The 15795-nt window shown below is 42.6% G+C and overlaps 1 protein-coding gene across 1 annotated transcript; it reads right to left on the reverse strand.

The window, feature by feature from the left end:
* Positions 1–1359: 1359 nt before the first annotated feature.
* AGA (aspartylglucosaminidase) lies at positions 1360–13789 on the reverse strand. Its single transcript, XM_052661425.1, has 9 exons — positions 13654–13789; positions 9877–10030; positions 8741–8853; positions 7735–7847; positions 6179–6293; positions 5473–5548; positions 4552–4659; positions 3713–3846; positions 1360–2374 (listed from the first exon to the last, which is right to left on the reverse strand). Exons 1-9 carry the CDS (start codon positions 13778–13780, stop codon positions 2274–2276), a joined length of 1041 nt encoding a protein of 346 aa, XP_052517385.1. The 5' UTR covers positions 13781–13789; the 3' UTR covers positions 1360–2273.
* Positions 13790–15795: the final 2006 nt, after the last annotated feature.

The following is a 15795-nucleotide window of genomic DNA, read 5'->3' on the forward strand; positions in this document are numbered from 1 at the left end:
GTGAAGAAAGCTGAGCACCGAAGAATTAATGCTTTTGAACTGTGGTGTTGGAGAAGACTCTTGAGTCCCTTGGACTGCAAGGAGATGCAACCAGTCCATTCTGAAGGAGATCAACCCTAGCATTTCTTTGGAAGGAATGATGCTAAAGCTGAAACTCCAGTACTTTGGCCACCTCATGCAAAGAGTTGACTCATTGGAAAAGACTCTGATGCTGGGAGCGATTGGGGGCAGGAGAAGGGGACGACAGGATGAGATGGCTGGATGGCATCACTGACTCGATGGACATGAGTCTGAGTGAACTCCGGGAGTTGATGATGGACAGGGAGGCCTGGCGTGCTGCGATTCATGGGGTCACAAAGAGTCGGACACGATTGAGTGACTGAACTGACAGTCTATGTATGATATCTCAATTTAAAATCTTATGCTTATTATTTGTCTTTTGAAACCAAAAGGAATAATTTGAGTGCTGGTATTAGAAATAAATCCCTTTTTATGTGCATATAGTGTACATGTTGGAGAAGGCAATGGTACCCCACTCTAGTACTCTTGCCTGGAAAATCCCATGGACGGAGGAGCCTGGCAGGCTGCAGTCCATGGTGTCACGAGAGTCAGACATGACTGAGCGGCTTCACTTTCACTTTTTACTTTCATGCATTGGAGAAAGAAATGGCAACTTGCTCGTGTTCTTGCCTGGAGAATCCCAGGGATGGGGGAGCCTGGTGGGCTGCCGTCTATGGGGTCACAGTCGGGCACGACTGAAGCGACTTAGCAGCAGTAGCCACAGCAGTGTACATGTACATGTCTAACAACTTCAGGTCAGAGTTCTGCAAGAGTAAATCAGGATCAACTAATTTGCTAGGGAGTGACAGGCTGTGAAGATTTTCAAATGTATTTTTCTGGTGGTACACGGTTACCTAACATGTTAACAGACAGCAAACAAGAAACACAGGCATTTCACCTTGATATAAACTCTCAGTTTCAATCTGGCTTCTTTCTCCCTGTTCCACTGTCCAGTAGGAGATTTCAGCAAGCCATCACGCCTCATGGGAACCCACAAAAGTAAGATTTTCCCTGCTGCTCTGAGTGTGAGGCTGCAGGATTATTTCCTTACGGGTTTTCAGGCCTCCATCAGCAGCTGCTGAGTCCAGCTTTCAAGTTCCTCTTTGTGAAGACCGACTGGATCGGCCAGAGAGGGCGTCTGTGAGGAGGCACCCCAGTCATGATACGTGGGGAGGTCTGAGCACAGGTGACCCGAGAGCATTCTCCAAACTACAGCTTTCCAGCCCTAACTTACAAAGACCATGAAATATTAAGATGAGTGTAGGAAATAAACAGAGCAGATACACTGAAGGTGGGGACAATATTGTACATGCAGCTTTATTAATGGCTCCTGATGTACAAGGTCATGAAGGCAGAGATGCTAACGAGCACACACATGTGCAGTTCAGGACGGCTGTCCACAGACGGCTGACTGAGTGCTCAGGAAAGCAAGGCAGAGAAGAGGCACGGACTCACTGCCAGCCTCTGTACAGGAGATTCATAAAACCACAGTACAGATCAAGTTCTCTAAATCAACTTGCAGAAAAAATTATCAGTACTAAGTACTTATAGCTAAAAATTTAGAGATTTTTGTGGCTAACAAACCTTCACAGGTTGAGAGCTCCATTAGATGAAAAAGTCCAAGAAAATCAACACGGCTGCTCACCAGAAGATGCCCACATTTTCTAATATGTGCAAAACACAATGCACCTGTAATATTAACAGTATTCTTTCCTCTTCAGGCTAGACCATACTATGTATAACTGATAATAAGTCATTAAGAGACATACTACTGTAAAGGTACTGAAATTCAGTTAGAGTGTATCATGGTGGGACTCATCATTATTCTTCCTTTGGGTCTAAATATCTTGGCTACTCTACCTATTTAAGTATCCAAATACAGGTTTGTTTTGTGCCATTACTATATTACTATGGAAATAAATCCCCAAAGTAGAAATTTCTTGAAACACTGAACAGAAATCCAGAGATCACTTAAAATTAAACATATACAAAATACACACACATATTCATTTTCAGGGGATACATAAAGCTTAAGTAAAAACAAAAATTTTTTTTCCACATATAGAAAGTGAAAACGCTGTTTCAGCATAAAATTTATTTTTGTGCTTATTTTACAGAGTTTAGAATACGCGAGGCACATTATTCGATGACAGTGCGTAGACTTTTCAGCTTCTGTTTCTTCTTTAAATATAGATGCTGACAGAAAAGATGGATTAGATGCAGTCTACTTTTTCCTCAGTTGGCTCACTTTTTAGAGGATTATAAACCATGAACTGAAACTGAGTAAATGTTGAAAGTTTATTGCAAGCAGCACCTGGGGCCAAGAAGAGAGAAAGCCGTTTGGTTAAATGTAGAATGCACGTATTTACAACCAGTACAGACACCGCTTCGGACAGTGGCCAATGTGTACCTGCTGTTCAGGCAGTCCATACCAGTGTGAGTGTGTCTACCTTAGTACCCATCAGCTGACAGCCCATGGGACCTCATAATAAAGGCTGATGTTTTGCTCCTATACATATGCGGTCATTGCTACCATTATTTTAAAGTTTTCATACCCTTTTTGTAGCAGAAAATTTTCAGGTACATTTCCTAGTCACTGGGCCATTCCCTGTATCCATCCATAATCCTCCCCTCCCCAGACTCCCTGTTTGTATCTACTCTTCTATGCCCATGGGTGGGCATGCTAATTTGTCAAGATGGTCTCTGTCAGACAGAGACAGTTCTTCCCCGGCTCAGACACCTGGAGGCATCCTTTTATTGCCACTACTTTCAGCATAAGGAGCTGGTCAATTTTAAATTCATCTACAATTATATAATTATCATTTTTACATCCTGTTAAGTGCAACTTTGAGCTTTCTAAGACTTATTTCCTAAGAGGGAATCGATGAAACAGACTTATTTTAGACATAAAGCCTTTTCCCCCATAACTTATATTGACTTTTGCATTTTTAGTACTTAAAAAAGCGTAAGGAATTCCTCCACCAAGTTTTCAAATACCGAACTGTGGGAAGTAAGAGATCAAAGCACAATAATAAGCAGTCTAACCTAATAAGTTGTATTGATCAGTAGGCCATGTATCTTCCCCATCTGAAATCTCACTAATGAGGAGCGGCCGTGGTTGATCTTGAAGTGCTTTGAAACTGTGATAGGTTCACATGAAAAGTAAATGAAGCAAACGATATGCCTCAAATACAGTGCAAAAATGATTCTGCTAACGCCTTTAGTTTACTAATTGGTAATACATTTTGTACCTGGGAACCCTGAGATCTAAATGACTGAGGCCTTTAAATAATGAATGGACAAGAAGCAGGGAAGATCATTTATCCCTAACTACTTCTAACAAATAAAGGCATTTGACTTGATTAGCCCATCTCAGCATGCACTTGAGCTGAAGCTAAACTTTCCTTTGGACAGATGTCAAGGCTACAAGCTAAAAACCAAGGACTGGATCCTATCCACTGCCAGCCAACCAAGGAGGGTTTCAGGTGCATTTTTAACCCACTGGGGGTCTTGACACATCAGCAGTGAACATCTACTCAGTATAGCCCTGGTTTCTGCTGCAGAGGAATAAAATTTCTCACGGCATTTAAAAGTCTCTGTCCTCAGCAACATTTGCAGGTCCACACAAATATGAATTTCAAATCAAACCCACCATAACTTCCGGTCACGTTGGCACATATCACAGCCCCAAAGAATTTGGGAAAATACTTCTGGATTCTTGAGATCACTTTTTCACACGCTGTGGTTGGATTTTCTCCTCTTCTCATGTATTCTACAGCTTGATAGCTGATTTAAACAGAGGCAAAACTTTAGTATCACAGAGTAAACAAACTCCAAAGTTTGGTTACTTGAGGTTCCACATGTAAAACCAACAAAATTGTCACATATAATACAGTGCAGATAGGTGAACAGAGGCCCCTAACTTCTGTGGCAATATCAACAGAAAAGGAAGTAATCTTGGTGCCATTTCTGTCTTTTCAGCTCACCCACCCACTCATTTCAGATAAGAAGTAATGTTTTGGCTTTGGCTGAATAACTGTTATTTAGTAATCAGCCTAAAGTCAGAAAGTATATAGTTTCTTTAAATAAGAAACAAGGCTACTGTCAATGGGGAGAAACACTAGGCATGAACAAAACAGCCAACTGTAAGGGTTATCTTTCGGTCATTAATGGTATATAGTGACTCCATTTTCTACTTTTGTTGTCAGTTTTCACGTTCTCTCAGTGGCCTTACACTTTATTTAAATAGATTCTAAGTATTTTCATCTGTGTAGCACAGTGAGCGGTATTATTCCATTTCAGAGGACTATGACTGCTTCATTTGAAGGATTATGACTGTTAAAGTGATACTGTGAACAGTTGGTAGGCAAGGTTTCTAAAACGTTCTGCCACACACAGGTTCAGGTCACATGGCACAGATGATTACGTTATCCTGACACATGGCATTGTCACCTGACTCTCTGGAGTCACAGATGGAGGAGGGGGACATACCTTGGGACGAAGCGCATCAGGATGTCCCCGTCGCCTGTGGCTGCCGCGGCCCCCACCATGTCGTCAGCATAGGCCCCAGACCCAGGTATCGGTGAGTCTCCTATTCGGCTTTGGGAGGGCACAGCATGGTCATTCAGGGTGCAGAAAACTCTCTTAGATGTTTTTGCTTAGTCACTGATTGTCATTTCAAGTAAATTCTTCATCGGAATACAGACAAGCAAGATTTTCCTGTTTTTCCACTTGGGTTTTCACAACCCTGCACTCCTTACAGGGTGATCAGCCAGCAGCCCGTCACACACAGGGGGACCGCACAAGTTCACAGCGCCTGTCCCGACACCACCACCTGCACCGTCTCATGTGGGATCGTCTCAACAGGTCCCAGCCGCTTCCTCATCTACAATCTGTTCCTGCTTTCCAGCTCGCATGCCAGCATTTCAGCACGCTTTTCCTTGTGTTAATAATAAACCTTCCACGCTTTTCTGCTACTTTGAAATAAAAGTCCAGGAATCCTTAAAGACTCCCTCAAGTCTGGCTCTGGTCTTCCTTCCCTGCCCTTGACAGATGTGCAGTTCTGCTCTGGCCATCCTGAGCCCTGAACCCGGGCATGTACTGCTTCGGGTTGGCTCGGGCCGTGACCCGGACATTCCCGTTCCCTAGCTCAGGCTCAGGGTCAGTGCCCGGCCTCTCTCTCTGGCCTCCCTGACTATCCTGGCCTAATCTGATCACCCCTGAACTCTGCAGCCCTGGATGAGACCCCTTCTCCTTTGTACTTAGCAGCTACTCATGTATGTTCTTTCACAGAGAACTCAGCTATGAGGGCAGGGCTGTGCTCTTAACGCTCTTCATCCCCCAAGGCACCTAGGACATATTGGCTGACACTCAATACATATTTTCGAGATCTGTTCTTTTAGAAACACTAACCCAGGTATTTTGAATTTTATACCATTTGTAGATGTACCAGCAGCAATATTTCCCATCTTATGGATGACAACCATGCCTAGAAATTTAAAAAAGAGTATATCATTGTAGGTATCAACTCTAAAGTGTACCTCAAATAAAACCAAATAATTGAGCAATTGGCAACATAAACATCCTCTTCCATTAATTTCAGGTAGAAGACAATAGGAATCTTGGGGATTCTGAAAATTACACCAGTGGTATATAATCTGTGTGTTTTAATGACCTGGTTTCATGGCATCATTTTGTAGGCATCCCATTTCCTCACTTCAGACTGCTTACTTTTCAGTGCCGCTTCAACTGTTATGCCAAAGAGAGTCACTGCTAGAGACTAATGGAAACTTCCAACATTACTGGAAATGACTGGATAGATCATTTGAATGTGGCAAACATAAAATTATTAAAGAACTAAATATCAAACAAAGGTTTAAAAATCATAACGTGACTGATCATCAGGTTTTTGTATAGGGTAATTGACCAAAATGTATACAGATGATATGAAAAGAATGTGTGTGTATACATATGTATATATGTATGTTTTTTCCTTTAATTGGCAGTTAATCAAAATCACCTTCTTGTTCATGAATAAGAATAAAGAAATTTAAAAGTACAAGGAAGCAATTAAAAATGGCTGACTATAACCATAAATACTGTACAGAAGACAAATTACCAATAGTATCATGACTGTAACTGTGTGCTGTATCTTCGTAGGCGATACCATCTCGTTTTAAGATAGTAGGTGGTTTGTAGGGTCCACAGTATTTTGAAGAATCTGGTATAACATTCTGTAAATAATATTTAAGTTTTATTTTTTTTAGAAAGGGTGATTTTAGAAATCAGCAAGTGGTTATGAACAATTACTAAACATTAGCAAGAAACCAAAAGGACATCTGGTAACTGAAAGGTAAGAATTAAAAGCCAAAGGTTAGCTAAGTCTTATGTGAACAGATGGATATAATTTTGCTAAATACCTAGTCGAATCTCAGAATTAACCAATATAGACTAGACAGCTATAATATCTGGAAGAGATCCCCACTTTTTCTCTGTATATGCCAAAATGTCTCAGCACAATGGCAAATATAAAGATTTTCTTTTTTAGATTAGATATGATTTTTAAGATTAGATTTTTTTTTTTGATTCCTTAAAGAAATCGGATATACAACCTGATTTTTTCAATTTTAGAATCTGTTCCCTGGCTAAGGAAGAGTTATTCTGAGATTTAAAGCAAAATCTATTTTAAAACCTTCCAATTTTCAAAGCTAGGTTCATGTGAGCATATTCTAAGTTGTACTCTCAGGTTCTTTTATGAATCTGAGAGGCTTAAGAAAATAATCCAAATTCATAAATTCAGCTTGTGGACCTGGATTAGTATTAAAGCAAGAAGCCTACAACTCATGTCTTATCCATTTGTGCACAGGGTGCCTCCCATGACCTGGTGTCAAGCAGTGGTCTCTTTCAAGAGATTCCCTGGTTACTCAAAGGTAATTAGAATTTGGTGAAGAAGTGGATGAGAGATCAAGGTACTCCAGAGAAGTACTCTGCTGGGAACGAAAAACCGATTTAGGCTAAAGTCCTGGTGGCTCAGACTGTAAAGAATCCGCCTGCAAAGCAGGAGACCCAGGTTCAATCATCCCCTACAGAAGGGAATGGCTACCCACTCCAGTAATTCTGCCTGGAGAACCACATAGACGAGGAGCCCAGTGGGCTACAATCCATGGGGTCTCTAGGAGTCGGACACGACTGAGGATTAACACTTTCTTTGCTTTTCCATTGATTTACAGACAAATTATCTTTCTAGTAACAGACACCTAATAGTATAAATCTTCAAGGTGAATAAGGGCAAAATATAGAGTATACTTCACATAGATAAACTGTTAAGAAATACTTTAGATTAATGGTTTCCAAACTTTGGGTTTTTAACACATGGAACCTTTTGCTACAAAGAAACAGAGAAAGCAGTTGCAGTGAGGCAGCCCCTTACCCTACAGCAGAAACCTTTTAAGTCTGAAGCCACTGCCAGGGGCCAGGAGCTCCCCAACGGGGATGTGGACTGGATGCAGCTAGGGAGCTTTCGAGACCGCCTGTGCCCAGAGCTGGCTTCAATCGCTGGTTCCAACGAGCAACCAGGGTTGCTAACTCACGCTGCAGGCAACAGGTGGATGACCGAAAGCAGAAGGACTGTCACTCAATATTTTCAAATAACTTTAAAAAATCATGCATACGTACCTTCCAGTAATTTGGTTGGCAATTCCGAGCAAGCCAGTCTGAATGAAGAGCCTGAGAAACGTTGGTGGATAAATCCTCATTGATAAAGCCCATGCTTTCGGCAAACTTAGTGGCTGGAGATTGGGAACAAAAATGTAAATGAGTTAAGTGTCTTCTTTTAAATAAAACGTATGTATAGGAAGTGCTGTGGGTCAGCTGTCTCCTTTGTGGAGCACAAGGTGGGAAACACAGACGGTTCAGGGAGTATTCAGACTCAAGGAGTGCTGTGGGCATCGGTTTCCAGGTCTCCACTTCCCTACGCCCTTCCTGACGCTCATCTACTGACACCCTGGTGTTGTGTGTGAGGACAGTTCTCCTTTCCCTCCAGATCTTGCTCCTTCTGCTTTACAAAAGGAAAGGGACACCCTGCAACAACAGTGACTCTGTGGCTCTAACTGGGGTGCAGTGCCTGGCATGTAAAGAAATGCTAAGACACCCAATAAAGGCACCACTGATTCCAAGAAAGAGTAACAGCTCCTGGCTTTGTCGTCAAGAAAACTGAAGGATGCCTCCTGGAGTTGTTCACTACATCATTAAATGATGTAGCAAATGTGATTTTTGACTATAGATTGCAGTATGATTTTGAGTATATACCTAGGAAGGTGTTCAAGGAAGTACCACTGTTGTAGCAAAACCCCTTCTGTTCCCACCTTCTCTCATCATATGTCTCTCAGGTCTTATACCCATATAAACGTAACACAAGAAGGGAAATGATGCTGAATCCTTGTTCTCCTCCAGTAAGTACTCATTTATTGATAATAAACTGATTTCTAAAATATCCTCCATTAAAGATAAAGAAAGTGTGGTTTAGAAGTTAAGGAACTTGTCTGAAGTTAAACAGATGTTATGTGAAACAGCTGGACTTTGAACTTAGGTCTGCTTTCATGCACTATTTTACACTGAGCCCTTTTTTCAGAGTGAAGACTAGAGCCAGAAGACAGCATGACGGAGCACAGCTGAAACACACCTGCCTCCCCTGCTAACAGCGTGTGCGTCGTGTGTTCCAGGACTTTGCGTGCCACGCCAATGGCATTTTTAATCCGTCTAAGATCTCCTACTGCTCCCACGTTCATGGTAGTGCTGCCAGAAACAAGCACGGTCAGATTAATTCAGGTATTTTTATATGTTCACAAATTTTTTACTTCAACCTATAGTGTTTTGTAGGATTAAACTCCACCATCTTACCATAGAAGCGACAACACATTCACAAAGTTCATACAGATTCCCACATTCAGGCATTTAAGGAAAAAAACCAGAAAATCAATTAGCCTGGCCTTCTCAGTTTCCCACTGCTCTGGCTTTTGAAAGGGCCTTTAAGGCTTCAGGTCAGGGAAACCACAGGGTTCGTGGCTGGCAGGTAAACAATGGTTTCCCAGGTACATGTTTTCGTACTTTAAGGTTCTCTCTATTTTAAGGAGACCTACCTACCTCCATGTGATATTTCTATTATGATAACGATTTTTCCTTTCAAAAAAATCTTAAATTGAGGTGTAGTTAATTTACAATGTTGTGTTAGTTTCAGGTGTACAACAAAGTGATTTGGATTCTTTTCCATTATAGGTTATTACAAGATATTGAGTATAGGTTATATCAAAATATATCAAAACTTATACATTGTGGGGAGATTGAGACTGACACATACACACTACTGTATATAAAATAAACAGCAAGGACCTACTGTACCGCACAGGGAACTCTACTGGATAGTCGGCAATGGCCTAAATGGGAAAAGAATACAAAGCAAAGTGTGTAACTGATCCGCTTTGCGGCACACCTGAAACTAACACTACACTGCACATCAACTACACTCCAATAAAAAAATTTAAAAAAGAAAAACCACCGTATGTATTGGTGCATCTTGCTCTGGGTATAAGACTGCTGCTGCTGCTGCTGCTAAGTCGCTTCAGTCATGTCCAACTCTGTGCGGCCGCATAGACGGCAGCCCATCAGGCTCCTCCGTCCATGGGAGTTTCCAGGCAAAAGAGTACTGGAGCGGGTCGCCAGTGCCTTCTCCGGGGTATAAGACTAAGCAACTGCAAATGTAACTCCACCTGCAGCAGAGCCGCGCAGAGAAGCACGGCTCTGTGTGTAGGGCGTCCCTACCCGTCCATGATCATGGCGTCCAGCGTGGTCTCCGCCGACTCGTCCGGGCTGCCCCCGAAGCCCACGCTGCCGTCGCACTGCTGCTGCTCGCACGTTGCGCAGCCGCTCTCAACCGCGTCCAGGGCCGAACCTCCGGCCGCCAACGTCTTCCACGCTGGGAATCAAACCCAATAGTGGTTGTGTAGATACTGATTTCCTTTTCCGTGCCAAAGGCAACAGACCAAAAATGGCACAAAAACGCCTATTTTAAAAATTGTTTGCACATTTACTCCAGTTAAGTTGAAATCTTCGTTTATCAAGTGCTACAAAGAAGTCAGAATGATATAGGCAGAATTATGTAAGACAGGTACTTACCATGAAGAATCCAAAGGCTTTGGCTATTGATGCAAAGTGAGGGTTTTTTCACTTATTAGTACCCATTTCTACTACGTGTGTAAAAAAAGAATACTTCTGTAATTCTGGGCCATGTGACCCTGAGCTAACAACTTAACCTCTCGGCATCTGTTTCCTGCTATTTAAAATGGGGATACTAATTACACAATACCTGAATTAATCCACCTGAGCCCACATTGGAATTATCTGCTGTTATGGTACTGTTATGGACACTTGCTGAGATAGAGGCTACTTCAGTAGGTATATTTTAAATAATCTGATGTAGAAAAAAATCTTATGATGCTATATCATGAATTTTCAATTTGTCTTTTAGTAGCTTCAGTTCTAAGTTTTAAAACTGGAGAGAAACACCATATTAAATACTTATTTTGGTTCCAGTGGCCATGCTTTTAACACTAAACTGTTCTCCAGAGGCCCACACATGGAAAAGGGGAGGAAGAAAAAAGGTCTTCAGCAGTCAGTTTCTTTACTAATAAAAACAGAATTCCTTGACGGGTTGGTGCTACTATTTGTAAATAATTTAAGTATTACTACTGAAAGAACAGGCTTCAGAGTACATTTAGAGAAGTTTCCCCCTTGAATTCAGGCAACACAGAGAACTGTTTCCTGCCTGGGGCCCTGAACTTTCTTTTCTGTCTCCTTGTAGCTGGAAATTTCTTGTAGCCTGTTTACGCATTCTCTGAATCACATGCACTGCCTGTAACATACAAACTTACGGCCATCAAATGCTAAAGCCAGTTCAGCAGCAGAAAATTCTATTAGTAGCCCTAAATGGGGGAGAGAGTAGGAGTAGAAGAAACTCCTCGGGCAGTACAAGTTGAAATGAATGGAACACAGTAAGAAAATGACAGAACCATGATAGGTACAGGATGTTACAAGAGCACATAAGACAGGCACCTGACTCAGACTGGGTCTGAGGGTGATAAATGAGGGAAAGCTTCCTAGAGGAGGTGATATCTTAGTCATTCTCAGTCCCAGATGGCTGCAAATCAACATCACTTAAGCAACTTGAAAAAAAAAAAAGTCTCGTTCAAGCAGTGGAATGAAAACCTCAAGAGTTGGGCCCAGGCATGTGTATTTTTTGAGAAGTTCTGAGGCAATTGCACTCATCTCACACACTAGTAAAGTAATGCTTAAAATTCTCCAAGACAGGCTTCAGCAATACATGAACCGTGAACTTCCAGATGTTCAAGCTGGTTTTACAAAAGGCAGAGGAACCAGAGATTCAGCTGCCAACATCCGCTGGATCATCGAAAAAGCAAAAGAGTTCCAGAAAAATATCTATTTCTGCTTTATTGAGTATGCCAAAGCCTTTGACTGTGTGGATCACAATAAACTGTGGAAAATTCTGGAAGAGATGGGAATACCAGACCACCTGACCTACCTCTTGAAAAACCTGTACGCAGGTCAGGAAGCAACAGTGAGAACTGGGCATGGAACAACAGACTGGTTCCAAACAGGAAAAGGAGTACGTCAAGGCTGTACACTGTCACCCTGCTTATTTAACTTCTATGCAGAGTACATCATGAGAAATGCTGGACTGGAAGAAGCACAAGCTGGAATCAAGATTGCTGGGAGAAATATCAATAACCTCAGATATGCAGATGACACCACCCTTATGGCAGAAAGTGAAGAAGAACTAAAGAGCCTCTTGATGAAAGTGAAAGAAGAGTGAAAAAGTTGGCTTAAAGCTCAACATTTAGAAAACTAAGATCATGGCATCCGGTCCCATCACTTCATGACAAATAGATGGGGAAACAGTAGAAACAGTAGCTGATTTTATTTTTCTGGGCTCCAAAATCAGATGGTGATTGCAGCCATGAAATTAAAAGATGCTTATTCCTTGGAAGGAAAGTTATGACCAACCTAGACAGCATATTAAAAAGAGTGAAAAAGTTGGCTTAAAGCTCAACATTTAGAAAACTAAGATCATGGCATCTGGTCCCATGACTTCATGACAAATAGATGGGGAAACAGTGGAAACAATAGCTGATTTTATTTTTCTGGGCTCCAAAATACAGATGGTGATTGCAGCCATGAAATTAAAAGACGCTTATTCCTTGGAAGGAAAGTTATGACCAATCTAGACAGCATATTACAAAGCAGAGACATTACTTTGCCAACAAAGTTCCGTCTAGTCAAGGCTATGGTTTTTCCAGTGGTGATGTATGGATGTGAGAGTTGGACTATAAAGAAAGCTGAGCACCAAAGAACTGATGCTTTTGAAATGTGGTGCTGGAGAAGACTGTTGAGAGTCCCTTGGACTGCAAGGAGATCCAACCAGTCCATCCTAAAGGAGATCAGTCCTGGGTGTTCATTGGAAGGACTGATGCTGAAGCTGAAACTCCAATACTTTGGCCACTTGATGCAAAGAGCTGACTCATTTGAAAAGACCCTGATGCTGGGAAACATTGAAGGGAGGAGGAGAAGAGGACAACAGAAGATGAGATGGTTGGATGGCATCACCTACTCTATGGACATGGGTTTGGTTAGACTCTTCAGTCGTGTCCGACTCTGTGCGACCCCATAGATGGCAACCCACCAGGCTCCCCTGTCCCTGGGATTCTCCAGGCAAGGACACTGGAGTGGGTTGCCATTTCCTTCTCCAATGCATGAAAGTGAAAAGCTAAAGTGAAGTCGCTCAGTCGTGTCCAACTCTTCGCGACCCCATGGACTGTAGCCTACCAGGCCCCTACGTCCATGGGATTTTCCAGGCAAGACTACTGGAGTCGGGTGCCATTGCCTTCTCCGATTGGTTAGACTCGGGAGTTGGTAATGGACAGGGAGGCCTGGCGTGCTGTGGTTCATGGGGTTGCAGAGTCGGACACGACTGAGCGACTGAACTGAAGTGAGGATGATGATAATGTATAACCAAGACTAGAACCCCGTATTTCTGATGACAAATACGGCATGTCAGCATGTAGCACAGAAAATAAAGGTGAATAGATGATGCTTTATTTGGGAACTTGGTCGTTTGCCAAGCTTAAGTAGAGAGTTACTGCGGATACTTCAGGGGTTAGAAAGCAGAGGTGCTGAGGCAGACAAGAGACACAAGCCCAGAAAAAACAATAAAAGGCAAAAAAAGGTGCAGGGGCCCCTGGAAGTCTGAGCAGAGGCCATAAGTGCCGTAGGTCAGGGTGGAAAATAGTGACCGGCGTCCGAACAGGAGTCACCCCGCCGCTGAGGACCTAAAATGCAGCTGTGGCGGGGAGGAGGGTGCGGCGCGGAAGACGCCGCGGCGCGGGTCGGGGGGAGAGGCCGGAGGGGCGGCTGCGGAAGGTCTGCCAGCTCCCGGCTCCCGGCCCCCGGCCCCCGGCCGCGGGTCGGCGGCGGCCCGCCCGCCCCGCCAGCTCGCGCAGCGCAGCCCCCGGCTCGGCCCCGCACCTGCCATGGTTGCATTCTTGAAAGGCCAAGTGTTGAGGATCAAGGGTAGCTGGCCGAAGCTGCGCGCCGGGGCTGGGCCGAGTAGCAACAGCAGCAACGGCAGGAGGAGGCCCGGCTTCCGTGCCATAGCTGCGCGCCCAGACCGGCGCCAGAGGTCACCGCCGCTGCGGACCTGCGGCCCGTGAACCCGGAACTCGTGGTCCCGGCGCCCCGCCCATCGTCTCGCCCCGCCCACCCCTTTGGGCCTAGGGCCTCAGATCCTCAATTCTCGCGAGACGTGGTTTCCGCGGCCCCCTGGGAGTTTTCAGGTCACCACGGTGTTGTCGGCTTGTGCCAGCGTCCTTCTGAGGTCTTATTTTTCTTTTTGTAAACTATTCAACCAAAAATTAGTATGAAATTGTTCGGCTTTGGCTTACACGATCCTGGGGACTTTTAAATTTGATTTCGTTAGTCGAAGTTGGTCAGTTTGTGAAATTTACAGTGTGCTCCGTGCGGTTCCTTGACGCAGATACGGGGATGGTTATTGAGTGTTGGTTAGGTGAGCCGTGCTCGTTTATAAACCAGGTTTATTTTAGATTTCTCTCACCCTACCTGCAGTCGTCTCTCCGCTGCAGTGTTTGTAGGACGTCCTCTGGTTATAAATCCCTGAGCTGAAAGAAATGGGAGAAACTGGAGAAGCGGAAATTAACAACTGTCTACACAGCTCGCTGAGGTGTGCTTTGTTGTACCTCTAGGGCGAGAAGCCACCTCTATTCATTTCTGAATGTGTTTTACTTGTTCCTGGCAACATTAAGTGCTCAATAAATGTTTGAATACAAGCAGAATGGAGACTTGACTTTGTTGAAAGATGAGCTGAAGCGTATTAAAGATTCTGGGAACTATTTCTAAGTAGACCTACCGTAAAACATTCTCGTTGAGCGTTCATTTAAAACCTTTTATTTATGTGTATCTAATTTACTTGTTCTTAACAATTAGATTTGCTTTTGGAAATTTCATGAAACATTAAACAGCTAATCATTTTAAGTTATGTTTCTTGCTGACAAATTCTGCAACTGAGGGAAGGAGCTTCTTTGACTTTGTAAACCGAGGTAGAATTAAAAATACTCTGTTTAATGCTAATAGCTTCAAAGATTGACCTGTTCTAATTAAGTAAACAAACAAATTAGGTTTTATTTATGAAGATTATCCTAGATCACATGAACTTGAAAAACAGTTTAGTTTCTATATTTCTGTGAGTATATTTTATTTACCGTTTGCCTTTAAACCAATTGAAATAGAGCTCTTTACAAATTAATAGTGCCAGTACTACTGGGAAGCTTAAAAAATCATGACTATAACACATAGATACTATAAACGGACAGACGGATGCAAACAGAGTTTTTATAGCTTTTGTTTTAAAGTTTTAGGCATGAGATGGGTATGATAATGCAAAACCCACCAGCTTATAAAAGATCATTGTGTTTCTGGCAGATGGAACAAATTAAGGTTACCTCTTCAGATAGCTTTTTACTAATATTTATGAAAGAGACTTTAGATTTTTTCATAGGCCTGGATTGCAAAATAGCCTTTTCTCTCTCTCACTCCTGATAAGAATTACCTTGGTTTCTAGAGAAGACCAAATAGAACAGTTACATCTCAAAAGACAGTGAAAGAGTGCAAGTTCCACGAAGAAGGACACCGGTTTGTAAGTCCAAATAATTTACGAAATCTGAAAACATTTTGAGATGAATCGGGGAGGTTTGGGGATTGGTTAAAAAAAGAAAAAGGAAAAAAAGCAAAGGAATGAGTATGCTGTGAATTGTTTCTAGAGGCATTTCTGTTCTTGTAAAGACTCTATCTGTAATACAAGTAAAATGTTTTTAATTCCTCAAATAATTGGACTGCAACCTGAATATTAAGAGACTGACTCAACTATTCAACCACTTATCCTCAATGTGTTTCTTTATGCCAGGGAAAAGATCTTCCACTAAGGTAAAAATCAGAAGATTTTATTGTTTCAGATTTAGAGTTCTGTGTCTTTGGAATATTTTAGTATATCCATCCACAAAGGCTTCCTAATGTGTTTCTTCTCGGTACAAAGTTTTATTTTTAGTTTAGAGGACAAAAGCTAAAAAAATCATTGCTCTCAGCCTTTTAAAATCA

This window comes from Budorcas taxicolor, chromosome 24, assembly GCF_023091745.1.
Source record: "Budorcas taxicolor isolate Tak-1 chromosome 24, Takin1.1, whole genome shotgun sequence".
Lineage (NCBI taxonomy): Eukaryota > Metazoa > Chordata > Mammalia > Artiodactyla > Bovidae > Budorcas > Budorcas taxicolor.